Consider the following 12,676-nt stretch of genomic DNA (forward strand, 5'->3'; position numbering starts at 1 on the left):
TGGTGGCATATATGAATATGGTAGTTATGATTAGTGGTAGTTATGAATTCATTCTATAATGCTAGAAGATGGACTTTTACAGTTTTACACTTTTCATTCTATGATTCGTTTATTACTACCAATTTCAAGAGATACACTTGACTTGAGTGTGCACAAACATTAATTCATGCGAGTACTTGGTAACACAAATAAGCTAGCTTATAGCTTATTATACTAGATTATAAGCTTGTTTTATAAAATTAGAGGTATTTGGTAACAAGTTTTTTTTACCAGCTTATTATAGCTTTTGTTCATTTCAGATGTCATTTCAAATAGCGTTCGAGCTTGTAGTTTTTTACCTTTTTATTTCACTTTTAACCTTATTATTTTAATTTTTTTACTAAAAAAATTACTCAATCACAAAAATAACTAACCACTCACATAAAATAACCATATAATTTTATGTCATTTTATAATTACAAAAACTAAATTTACCAAACACTTTAATTTCACACTTATAATTTCTCGGTCCTAACTCATATTTTTCGGTCCTCTAATTTACACTTGATTTTTAAATAGCTCGACTGCAACCTCTATAAATATTTCAAATTTCATTATTACTTTATCTAAAAAAATTCAGCAAATTTTGATCAAAATTTTTTGTCCCTATTTTAAGTTAACTTGTGGATATTTTTCATATTTTTTAATGAGTTTTTGTATTTATGTATTCATAATATTATAAAAAATATCTCTAAAAAAGTTAGAATTGTTTAATAAAAAAATCATATTGTTAAGCAGATTTTTCATTTTTGAGTTTATTGAAGCACAACCCGAAGTGGCAAAATATCAAAGGGCGGTTGAAAGAAAATTGGAGTTGAGCTAGTCTAAAACTTCATGTTGCAATTACACACAAAACAACAAATTCAACGGTGCATACATTGCAGTATGACGGCAGCAAGACCAACGCTCAAATCTCTCACCATTGGACCAAATCTAATGGTTTTTTAGGATAATGATTTTTAATCAACATTTTTCTAATCAACATTTTTTCTTTATGACTTTTTTGTCATATATTCGTTGTAACTTTTTCTCAAGATATAGAAGTGAGTGTGCAACTTTTTCTTTTTATCTCTTCTTTTGTCCATTAACTATTATTCGTTTTCTTCCAAATTCATTCATTATACACTGCTAATCATTCAAACTACTATTATCCTTCAATCTTCGTAGCTTTCATTTTCCTTCAAATTTCCTATACAACTTCCTTGCTTTAACTATAGAAGATGGCTGCAACTATGATAGGAGGAGCTTTTCTCTCTGCAACTGTTCAAACCTTAGTTGAGAAACTTGCTTCAAAAGAATTTCTTGATTACATCACAAACACCAAGCTCAATGTCTCACTCTTGAGACAGTTAAAAACAACACTGCTCACTCTTCAGGCTGTGCTGGATGATGCTGAGGAGAAGCAGATCAACAATCCTTCTGTCAAACAATGGCTTGATGACTTGAAAGATGTTGTCTTTGATGCCGAGGATTTGTTCAACCAAATCAGCTACGATATTCTCTACGTTGCAAGGTGGAGAATACACAAGCTGCAAACAAGACTAATCAGGTGTGGAATTTCCTTTCATCTCCTTTTAAAAACATCTTTGGAAAGATCAATTCCCAAATGAAGATCATGTGTGAAACCCTGCAGCTTTTTGCACAGCATAAAGATATCCTTGGTTTGCAAATTAAAAGTGCACGAGTTTCTCATAGAACACCTTCAAGTTCTATGGTCAATGAACCTGTCATGGTTGGTAGGAAAGATGACAAAGAGATAGTAATGAACATGTTACTATCAGATAATGGCACTAGCAATAACAATATAGGCGTTGTTGCAATTTTAGGCATGGGTGGTGTCGGAAAAACAACACTTGCACAGCTTGCTTACAATGATGATAAAGTTCAAGAGCACTTTGATCTCAAAGCATGGGCTTGTGTATCTGAGGATTTTAATATTTTGAAAGTAACAAAAACTCTCCTTGAATCTGTCACTTCAAAGGCATGGGAAAGTAATAATCTTGATGTTCTTCGAGTTGAACTAAAGAAATATTTGAGAGACAAAAGATTTTTGATTGTGTTGGATAACCTATGGAATGATAATTATAATGATTGGGATGAACATGTAACTCCCTTGATTAAAGGAAATAGTGGAAGTAGAGTGATTGTCACAACACGCCAAGAAAAAGTTGCAATTGTTGCACACACATTTCCTATTCATAAATTAGAAGTTCTATCAGATGAAGACAGTTGGTCATTACTCTCAAAGCATGCATTTGGAAGTGAAGAATTTTGTGGAAGTAAATGCTTAAACCTAGAAGTTATTGGCAGAAAAATTGCGAAAAAATGTGGTGGATTGCCCATAGCTGCTAAAACACTTGGAGGATTATTGCGTTCAAAAGTAGATACTAAAGAGTGGATTGAAGTTCTAAATAGTGAAATATGGAACTTACCAAATGATAATATTTTGCCTGCATTGTTTCTGAGTTATCAATATCTTTCCTCTCAGTTGAAATGGTGTTTTTCCTATTGTTCCATTTTTCCGAAGTACTATCCACTTGATAGGAAGCAATTGGTTTTCTTGTGGATGGCAGAAGGATTCCTTGATCATTCTCAAGACCGAAAATCTATGGAGGAAGTAGGCGACGAGTGTTTTGCTGAATTTTTATCTAGATCATTAATTCAACAATTGCATGATGATTCTAGAGGACAAAAGTTTGTCATGCATGACCTGGTTAATGATTTAGCTACAGTTGTATCTGGAAAAAGTTGTTATAGGCTTGACTTTAGTGGCGACAGCTCTAAAAATGTGCGCCATTTGTCATATAATCAAGAAGAGTTTGACATAGGCAATAAGTTTATGATTTTAAACAAATTCAAATGCTTAAGAAGCTTCCTACCTATTGGCTCTGGATGGGAAAGTTACTTATCAATAAAGGTGGTCAATGATTTTCTACCCTCACTTGGAAGGCTGCGGGTCTTATCATTATCAAAATATGATAACATCACCGTGGTTCCAGATTCAATTGGCAATTTGGTGCATTTGCGCTATCTAGACCTCTCTCACACTAAAATCAAAAGCTTGCCAGACACAATGTGCAATCTCTATAACTTGCAAACCTTGCTTCTATCAGGGTGCTCAAATCTCACAGAACTTCCAGAAAATATTGGAAAGTTAATTAATTTACGTCACCTTGATGTCGATATGACGAGCATAACAGAGATGCCAAAGCAAATTGTTGAACTAGAAAACCTTCAAACTTTAACTGTTTTTGTAGTAGGCAAGAAAAATATTGGTTTAAGTGTCAGAGAACTCGGGAGGTTTCCTAAACTACGGGGGAAATTATTCATCAAGAACTTGGAAAATGTCATTGATGTTGTGGAAGCATATGATACCAACTTGAAGAGCAAAGAACATATTGAGGAATTAACGTTACAGTGGGGCAAAGAAACTGATGACTCACTTAAAGATAAAGATGTGCTTGATATGTTACAACCATCACCAAACCTGAAGAAGTTGAGCATTGACTTGTATGGTGGGACAAGTTTTCCTAGTTGGTTGGGAGATTCTTCATTTTTTAACATGGTGTCCCTTCGCATCGATAATTGTGCATATTGCGTGACACTTCCACCACTAGGGCAGCTAACTTTTCTCAAGGACCTAAGTATAAGATGTATGTCAACATTGGAGACAATTGGCCCGGAGTTTTATGGAATGGTAGGAGGAGGTTCCAACTCTTCCATTCAACCCTTTTCATCCCTTGAGGAGCTGGTAATTAAGGAAATGTCAAATTGGAAGGAATGGCTTCCCCTTCAAGACGACATATTTCCTTTTCCTCGTCTTAAAACTCTAAAGTTATCTAAGTGTCCTGAACTGAGAGGGTGTTTTCCTAGTCATCTTCCTTCCATAGAAGAAATCAAAATAAAAGATTGTGATCTTCTGGCCACACCATCAACTGAGCCTTGGCTCTCCTCAATTAAAAAACTTTTTATTGCAAGAGATTTACATTCTGAAAGCAATACTAAACACATACAATGCTCATTGCTTGAGAGTGATTCTCCATATCTTCTGCAAGATATGACGATAAGGAGTTGTCAAATCCTTAAATCTGGTCCTGAGATGATTGTAAACAGCACTTGTCTCAGAGAATTGAATCTTTGTGGCCTTTGGTCTCTCAATTCATTTCCAACAAATGGTCTATCCACTTCTTTGCAAACACTTTGTATTCGCGATTGTAACAACTTAGCATTCCTCCCTCTTAAAACGTGGAGCAATTACACATCGCTTGTGAAACTTGATTTACATAATAGTTGTGACACACTTACCTCCTTCCCATTGAATGGTTTTCCTATGCTCCAAGATCTTTCCATTTGTGAATGTAGGAGTTTTGAATCTATTTTTATTCCAGAAACTTCTTCCCTTAGCTTGTCAACCCTCCAATATCTTTATGTCGATGGTTGCAAGGCACTTGCATTATTACCTCAACGGATGCACACCCTCACCGCTCTTGTATTTATGTACCTCCGTAATCTTCCAAGTTTGAAGTTATCATTTTGCAATGGAGCTTTGTTACCTCCCAATTTAGATTCATTTTATGTTGATTTTGTGAGAATAACAAAGCCTGTAACAGAGTGGGGTTTCCAAGGCCTTACTACTCTTTCATCAATGCATATCGGAGGTGATGATATTGTTAACATGTTGCTCAAGGAACAAGTGCTGCCTATTTCCCTGGTTTATCTAACTATAAGGAATCTCTCTGAAATTAAATCCTTTGAAGAAAATAAACTTCGACACCTCTCCTCTCTAAAAAGTCTCGCCTTTTATGATTGTTCAAGACTCGAGTCATTGCCAGAAAACATGATGCTGACCTCGCTGAAATGTCTTCTATTTGAAAATTGTGAAAATCTTGAGTCGTTACCAGAAAACAACCTCCCTGACTTTCTTGAGCTACTGTGCATTAATGAATGCCCATTGTTAGAAGAAAGGTATAAAAAGAAGGAACATTGGTCCAAAATTGCACACATTCCTGTCATACAAATAAATGACCAAGTCACAATATGAGCCATGGCCATTCAGAAGCAAGGGGGATGAACTATTGCTTCTGTTATCATGTGCTGCACTGGCCTATAGTCATTATGGTCACTAAAAAATGTATAGAAATGGGACTCTTTTCTATTCAGTTAGTTTTGTGTATATTTTAGTTTTCTGATTCTGTTGCACTTATTACATGTTCTGATGAATGAAGTGCTTAACATTATCTTATTGTACCATATAAATATTTATGTGTTTTCTTTCTATTTTAATCATATGCATTAATCAATAACCATTTTTTATTGGTTTATATTACTACAGTGAGTATTACTAATAACAAGACTTGAAAATTATACAACTGAAGACACATTTACAACAACACTAAGTACAAACTATTGATATTTACATAAAGAATCAATCAAACAATGGATATTATTGCTATTTCTTGAGTCGAAATCCATCAGTTAGTTTAGATCTCTGACTCATTACATCATCAAATAGATGATTTACCTCCTTGCTTATATCACCAAATAATTTCTCTAACTCACTCAGCTTTCTCTGCATCTCCTTGCCTGCATAGTGTCTTACTTCATCACCAGCAACAAGGCGAGAAACAAAATTATTTATCTCTTCGATCTCGTTGAAGTTCAGCTTGTTCTTTACTATCTTTTCACTGATTTTGGAATCAAATGTGGCAACTAGTGAACCATCAAACCCACCAACAATTTTTCTTAGCTCGATGTATGGTGATGACAGATCGTCACACTCTCTAATCCATGCCTATTTTAGCAACATTAGATGCATTTTAGTAGGTTTTAAGCAATAAATTCAAGAGAAATATATTCATAAGCATGATTACTTGTTATCTAAGAAAGCAGGAAAATGTGGAGGAAAATGCTGAAATACACTACGCTGGGGGCGTGGAAAGGCCACGCGCAGCGTGAAGAGCTGCATCAGAGAAGACCCATTTTTACTTGACTTACGCCCGGCGTGGGACCTCATCACGCGCGGCGTAATTCACTGACCAGAGAGGTGTTTTTGCCAAGTTCAACTACGCCCGGCGTGGAGGATGGTCAAGCGCGGCGTGATGGAGAAAGTGAACTACGCTGGGGGCGTAGGGACCATCACGCGCGGCGCAAATAAGCCAAAGTCCCAGATCAGAGCCTTCAGATATCATCACGCGCGACGTGGGGCAGGTACACACGCGGCGTGGGCAGAGGATTTGCAACCACGCGCGGCGTGGTAGATCTGGCGCGCGGCGTGGTTGCGTATACTATATATTGAAATCTCAGTTTTCTGGTTCTGGGTTGGAAATTCTGCTACTGTTTCATCTACAATCTGGTTTTAGGAGCTTTCATAGTTGGATCCTGAACTTCATAGGATAGCTTCAAGCACCTCAGCAGCATGGATTCACACGCCATGAAGTTGAAGCGAAGAGGCGAACGAAGCAACATGAGGAGCTAGACTTCTTGTGGAGGTAGGATCTAGGATAGCTTAGGATGTAGATGGATCTAATGTAATCTGCTATATTGTATGAATTTACTCTTTTATAGTGTTTACTTAATGCAAATCTGTACATAATGCCTTATAATCCTTCATTACTGTTATAATGATTTTGAGTTAAGTCACGTATGAGAATATTGGTTTAATTTATGAACTGAATTGCATTAAGCACTCGAGTGTTTCCGGTCGAGAGATTGAAACATAGAGTGTAGCGAACGATCAACGCGCTTTCATATCATTCATTGTAGGTAGCTTACACCCGAGAGATCGGGGGAGTATCGACAACGAATAGAGTGGATTTTGACAAGAGATTGCGATTCACTAACTTGTTGATCCAGTTGTGAACACTTGAGTAATTTCATATGATACGGTAGATTGCATGTGATTAAGCTATAGACTAGGTGATTCCGATGATTCTACCTCGCTTTTCCACTTATTACAAAGCACGTTTTTCATACCGATCAATCACTCAAACAAATCCCCAATCTATGTTTTATTATTGCATGATGTTTATAGACACTATTATACTTGTTTAGTCGCGCAATCCCTGTGGATCGACAACTCATTTTTATTACTACGTGGCAATTTGTACACTTGCGAATAGGTCATCATATGACTTAAAATCACCATATAAAAAAGATAAGAGAACTCCACATACCCAAAAACCAATACTCTTCATTTCCTTTACACCCTCATGAACAATCAACTCCTTACCAGAAAAAAAATCTTAGCTTTATGATCTTCCGTGTGAAAATATTTACCAAAATTAGTGCTAAAACATCCTGCTAGTTTAATTGCTTTCAAATGTTTTCTTGCCAAAGAAAGTGATTTCTCCTTCTCCAACAAAGTCAAACCATGAGCCAAAGAAAGCCTTGCAAGGCCAAAATTAGAAAGAGAAGAAGAAATGGAATTCAAAAGCGCTAGCAAATTCATGGTGTAGTTGAGATACCATTCAATGGAATCAACATCCCATTGACTCATTGGATAATCAATGTCCTTAACAAGCTTTCCAAAAGCCTTGTGGATGATAGGTAAAATGCCAAAACATGTTAGAAACCATGACAACGATAAGTTTTCCGATTCAGGTTTCAATTAAACTGCTAATTGGTTAATGTAGTGTTTGGAAACATAAGTATGCAGTGATGGAGATGATAGCTTTTCATTAATTAGGTTGAGGATGACACTTATGGTGATTCTCCTTCTTAGAGAAGAGTTTTGAAAATTTGTCTACTACCATTGATAATTTGATGTTAGAAGACAAAGATGCTATAAACAACGTTTCTTTTGTATTAACTCTCCGGTTTTTAGGAGAAATGAACTTTAGTAATCTGAAATTTGACCGGGAGCCGAGGTAAGTTAAGTCTAGTGAAAAGAGGTGTTGACAACTACAATATTTCAAATAGAGGGGATATTGGTTTTTTTGGCTAAGCTAACTGCTAAGTATGTGTGGTTTGTAGATTAAATGGTTGGTATATATAGACATATTTTCATGTATAAAACAACATATATAACATAAAAAATTCACATTTAAAACATGAGAGAAATAAGTGGGACATTAAGTGTGCTTATTCCTTTGTGTGTTCCAAGTTTGAACTAAAAAAACACGCACAATTGGTCACTTGGACATTCCTTCAAGTACAAGGTAGCTCAATGAACGTGTGAGGAGGTATCGATCAAAACAGGTCATGCTCATTCATGTCACTTTCAAACATGAAGTTCAGGCGTGTGAGTTAGAATCATTTTACTAATTAATAAGTGTGGACACGTTTGAATAAATAAATTAATTAGGACGTGCAACAATGAATTTAAAATAAATTAACAATGAATTGTTCCGAGTGATAAGAGTCTTTGTCCCTTCAACTCTGCTCTTCACACTCTGCTCTTCACACTCTGCATCTTGCTCAGTCTGACCCATCTTGGTACATGGACACCGGAGCAACATCTCACATGACATCTACACAAGGTAATCTCTCATCTTATTTTAATTTGAGCAAAAATAATAGTATTATCGTAGGAAATGGTCATTCAGTTCCGATTCATGGTTTTGGAAATGCTAGCTTACCTTCAACTCACCATCCACTAGTTTTATCAAATGTCCTTCATGCACCGAAATTAATTAAAAATTTAATTTCTGTTCTCAAATTTACAACCGATAACCATGTTTCTGTCGAATTTGATCCGTTTGGTTTTTCTGTGAAGGATTTTCAGACGGGGACGGTTCTAATGAGATGTGAGAGTCAAGGCCAGCTATATCCCATCACCAACACAACCAAAAATAAAAACAAATTTCCTTCCGAGTTTGCAGCTTTATCTACTTCTATTTGGCATGACCGTCTAGGCCACCCAGGAGCATCTATTTTAGATTCTCTTAGGAAAAATAAACTGATTGATTGTATTTCAAGTTCAAAATTAAATTCAACATTTTGTCATTCTTGTCCTCTTGGTAAACATGTTAAAATGCCATTTATTGATTCACATAATTCTACTTTTATGCCATTTGATATATTACATAGTGATGTATGGACATCTCCCGTATTGAGTACTTCCGGTCATAAATATTATGTGCTATACTTGGATGACTATTCGAATTTTTTGTGGACTTTCCCAATTTCACACAAATCTCAAGTCTTTTCAACTTTTGAAAATTTAAGAGTGTATATTAAAACTCAATTTCATCGGGAAATTAAAAATCTTCAGTGTGATAATGGTAAAGAATATGTCAACCATAATTTTCAACAACTTTGTCAAGCAAACGGAATTTCATTTCGTTTCTCGTGTCCTCATACTTCATCACAAAATGGAAAAGTTGAACGAAAAATCCGCTCTATTAATAATATGATTCGGACTTTACTAATTCATGCTTCTTTACCGCCGCATTTTTGGCATCATGCTTTACAAATGGCTACTTACCTATTGAACATTTTACCAAACAAAAAGTTGAATTATCAATCACCTCTCAAAATTCTTTTTCAAAAGGATCCTTCCTATTCTCACCTAAAAATTTTTGGTTGCCTATGTTATCCCCTTTTTCCATCAACTACTATAAACAAACTCCAATCTCGCTCCACCCCATGTGTATTTTTAGGATATCCTTCCAATCATCGTGGGTACAAATGTTATGATCTTTCACAAAATAAAATCATCATTTGTCACCATGTCATATTTGATGAATCAACATTTCCTTTCTCTATATAGGTACTGTAAACCTCTCCCTTGATGAGATTGTCTGCAATTTTGCAAAAGACTCCTGTCTGTGGAAACAAATTAAAATCACTCAACAACAGAAGATCTTGGCAAAATAAAATTTTGATATTGATTTCACTCTACTGATCTGCCTATTTGTGGACACTGATTACATGACAAATAATTTTTACTGATTTCACTCTACTCATCTCAGCTACTGATATCATCTCATTGCAGTTACAAAAGATTAGCATCTGATTCCGGCTGTATCATTGTTCTATGTATCTGTTCAGATCGTCTTACTCTTATTAAATAATCAAAGTGGTGACTGATTCAATTAAAGAATGACATGTTGCCAACACTAAGTAAATTGATACTATTGAATGTGGTATTTCAAAAATCAATACCATAACCCAGAGCGAATAAAGGCATCAAGCTGGAAATAAACATTGATACTCACACCACACAGGGGAACTGAAGCAGTACCAGTATGAGGGCCCGCTAAAGAGATAAAGTTCTTAACCTGTTTCAACCATAATAAGGAATATCTCATGAATAAGTTGACAAGGGTAATAAGTATTTAGAGAGGATAAAATGCTATTCTACGGTACACCATATTAACTATTAGATTCTTACGGGAGGTCCTCCTTCACAAAACTCAACCACACCTCGACCAATTAAATTTCCCTGTTGGACAACGAAAATTCAAGAATGAAGTATAAAAGATAACAAAACAATAAAAAGAAGCAATTGTGAGATGAATTATGTAATTAAGTAGTTTAACAATCCTTGCGATGAATGAAAAAAGAAAGAGTCGTGCATGGCCTTGAACCACTTCAAAATCGGCGCCAAACGGTGCAAATATCATGTGCACGCCCATCTAATATTTACATAAATCATGTAAATCATGTACATGTTTAACAGTTTTACTTTTACCTAGTTTGTTGTCGCCATCTAATATTTATTCAAAACCTTTGTAAAACTCAACTTCTTTCTAATAGAGAAATGATTAGCATTTAGTATCCAATGATATTTGTAAGAACAATTCATATATGATATAAGCCGAAAGCGAGGAAAAAAATCAATGGAAAAAATAAATAAAACCCCAATTCTCATGTTTTACCTGGGAAAGGCCAACAATGTTGTATCCTTCGTTCAATTCTTTCATTTCCTTCACCTGTACATGGTGTTTAAAGGAGTAAAAAGATTAAATTCAAATGTACCGTAAGAAAAGAAATGTTACCATGATAATGCAGGAATGAATCTTAATATTATCACCTTCTGGCAAACAACATCTGCCTGCAAACATATAAAACAAAACAAATCACTAATAGTAAATATTCCATTAGGCGCAATAACATATACACATCAAATCTTCTTGCCAATTACCTGATTTTGCAATGGCATAAACCAAGAATCCCATGCTCCATTACCTACCTCACTGAAGAAAATAGCGAAACTTCATTAGTCACAAAATATAATGTTTGAATAGAGGATTTTGCAGGAAAGGGAAATACTTCGGTTTTATTTTCTATATTAAAGAATTTTTTGTCAAGTAAACTAGTGACTAGACTTACTTTATGTGCGGAAAAGTGGGAAATCCCAAGTTCAAAGCCAGACCCCTACTAACTACATATGTCCTTTCAAACATACCCTAAATTGAGTTGTACTTACATAATTAATAGCTATGAAATGTTTCTAAGAATGAATTAAGTGTGATTGAAACATTATATGATCATTTATTTATCATTTTATTCTTTAATTTTTTAATTTATTTTTTAAATCTCAAGTATACGCCAAAATCCAGCATTCAAACATACCCTAAATTACAGTAGTCACAATCCAAGTATAAATCAGTAGTCAACAAAATTAATTGATAAATGATGATGAAATTAAAGTAGTTAAGTTAAGTAAGCATACATGCAAAATCCTTGAACACCAGAGTAGGTGATCAATTCATCGGTGAATGATTTGAGTTCGTCGCTAGAGCACTGATTCCCAATTCCTGAAACCAAACAAGAATGATTCTCGTGCATACATGCATAATTATTATGAAATATGATGCTAGGAGAAGTAAAAATACCGTGAATTACAATGAATGGTATTGAGTATGAAATTGGGAAGATGAAAAAGAAGAAGAAGAAGATGAGAAGACGCAGCAACAACATCTGTAACAAATTTGAATTGTTTCCCACAATTCATTGTTGGAGTGTTTGCAGAGTTGATACTATATAGATGGTATAATGAATGATGGTAGTTATAGTTCATAATCAAATGACACAGTCAAGTAGGATTAATGGTGGTGGTGGTGGTGGTGGAAGATATGAATATCATTCATTCATAAATGTAAACGAGGAAGAACAAAAAATTCATACAGTCAAGTAGGATTAATGGTGGTGGTGGTAGAAGGACTTGTACGCTTTTCATTAGATTTTTAGCATTTGATTAGATGGTGCGAGTCTTTTCTAGCTTAACCAAAGTCCTCAAAGTCCTGGGAGCTTAACCAAAGTCCTGGGTTTGATCCATGGTCGGAGCATGCAGCAGTGTTAAAACTCTAAGGGAGAGTTTGCCATCCATTTGAGTCCCACAAGACTCGAGGAATTAGACTCTGCAGTTGTGCACAGATGATACCCGATTTACACAAAAAAAATCTCTGGGGTATTACTAAGACATTGAAATCAAATACTCCCTCCGATCCTTTTTATAAGGAACGCTTTGAAAAAAACACATGAACCAAGGAAGCTAATTTTCTCATTAATAATTCTAGAGTTTTATATTGTATTCCAAAAGTAACCTTGGACTAACATGGGGAATATGTCTCTCTAATTAATGTTAGTGCATTTGAATGAAGCATTTGATTTCATTCAATAAGGGTACAAAATGAAATTGTGCATTTAAGAAAGAATAAATTTAAAGAGTGTTTCTTATAAAAAGGACCAA

At 35.1% G+C, this 12,676-nt stretch overlaps 2 protein-coding genes across 4 annotated transcripts; one reads left to right on the forward strand and one right to left on the reverse strand.

Annotated features, from left to right (window-relative positions):
• The first annotated feature begins 1,159 nt into the window (after positions 1-1,159).
• On the forward strand, positions 1,160-5,307 carry LOC123911404 (putative disease resistance protein At3g14460). The gene is given in 2 exon segments (XM_045962807.1): positions 1,160-1,535; positions 1,538-5,307. Coding segments are annotated over 2 exon segments (3,819 nt in total). The 5' UTR covers positions 1,160-1,259; the 3' UTR covers positions 5,081-5,307.
• Positions 5,308-9,297: 3,990 nt separating this feature from the next.
• LOC123911410 (palmitoyl-protein thioesterase 3-like) lies at positions 9,298-12,101 on the reverse strand. Of its 3 annotated transcripts, none has more exons than XM_045962817.1 (8): positions 11,820-12,101; positions 11,657-11,741; positions 11,126-11,177; positions 11,015-11,035; positions 10,860-10,913; positions 10,373-10,423; positions 10,223-10,259; positions 9,298-9,804 (listed from the first exon to the last, which is right to left on the reverse strand). In XM_045962817.1, exons 1-8 carry the CDS (start codon positions 11,902-11,904, stop codon positions 9,725-9,727), a joined length of 465 nt encoding a protein of 154 aa, XP_045818773.1. In that variant the 5' UTR covers positions 11,905-12,101; the 3' UTR covers positions 9,298-9,724. The 3 variants fall into 3 exon arrangements, with proteins under 3 accessions (XP_045818773.1, XP_045818771.1, XP_045818772.1); XM_045962815.1 differs by having other exon boundaries at positions 10,197-10,259; XM_045962816.1 differs by lacking the exon at positions 11,015-11,035 and having other exon boundaries at positions 10,197-10,259.
• Positions 12,102-12,676: the final 575 nt, after the last annotated feature.

Source organism: Trifolium pratense, linkage group LG2 (genome assembly GCF_020283565.1).
Source record: "Trifolium pratense cultivar HEN17-A07 linkage group LG2, ARS_RC_1.1, whole genome shotgun sequence".
Classification (NCBI taxonomy): Eukaryota; Viridiplantae; Streptophyta; class Magnoliopsida; order Fabales; family Fabaceae; genus Trifolium; species Trifolium pratense.

Coding starts and splice junctions, on each gene's coding strand:
- LOC123911410 (XM_045962815.1), bottom strand. CDS start 11,904: ATGTTGTTGCTGCGTCTTCTCATCTTCTTCTTCTTCTTTTTCATCTTC. Junction 11,742..11,819: donor ACCATTCATTGTAATTCACG/GTATTTTTACTT, acceptor GTTTGGTTTCAG/GAATTGGGAATCAGTGCTCT. Junction 11,036..11,125: donor TTATGCCATTGCAAAATCAG/GTAATTGGCAAG, acceptor ATATGTTTGCAG/GCAGATGTTGTTTGCCAGAA.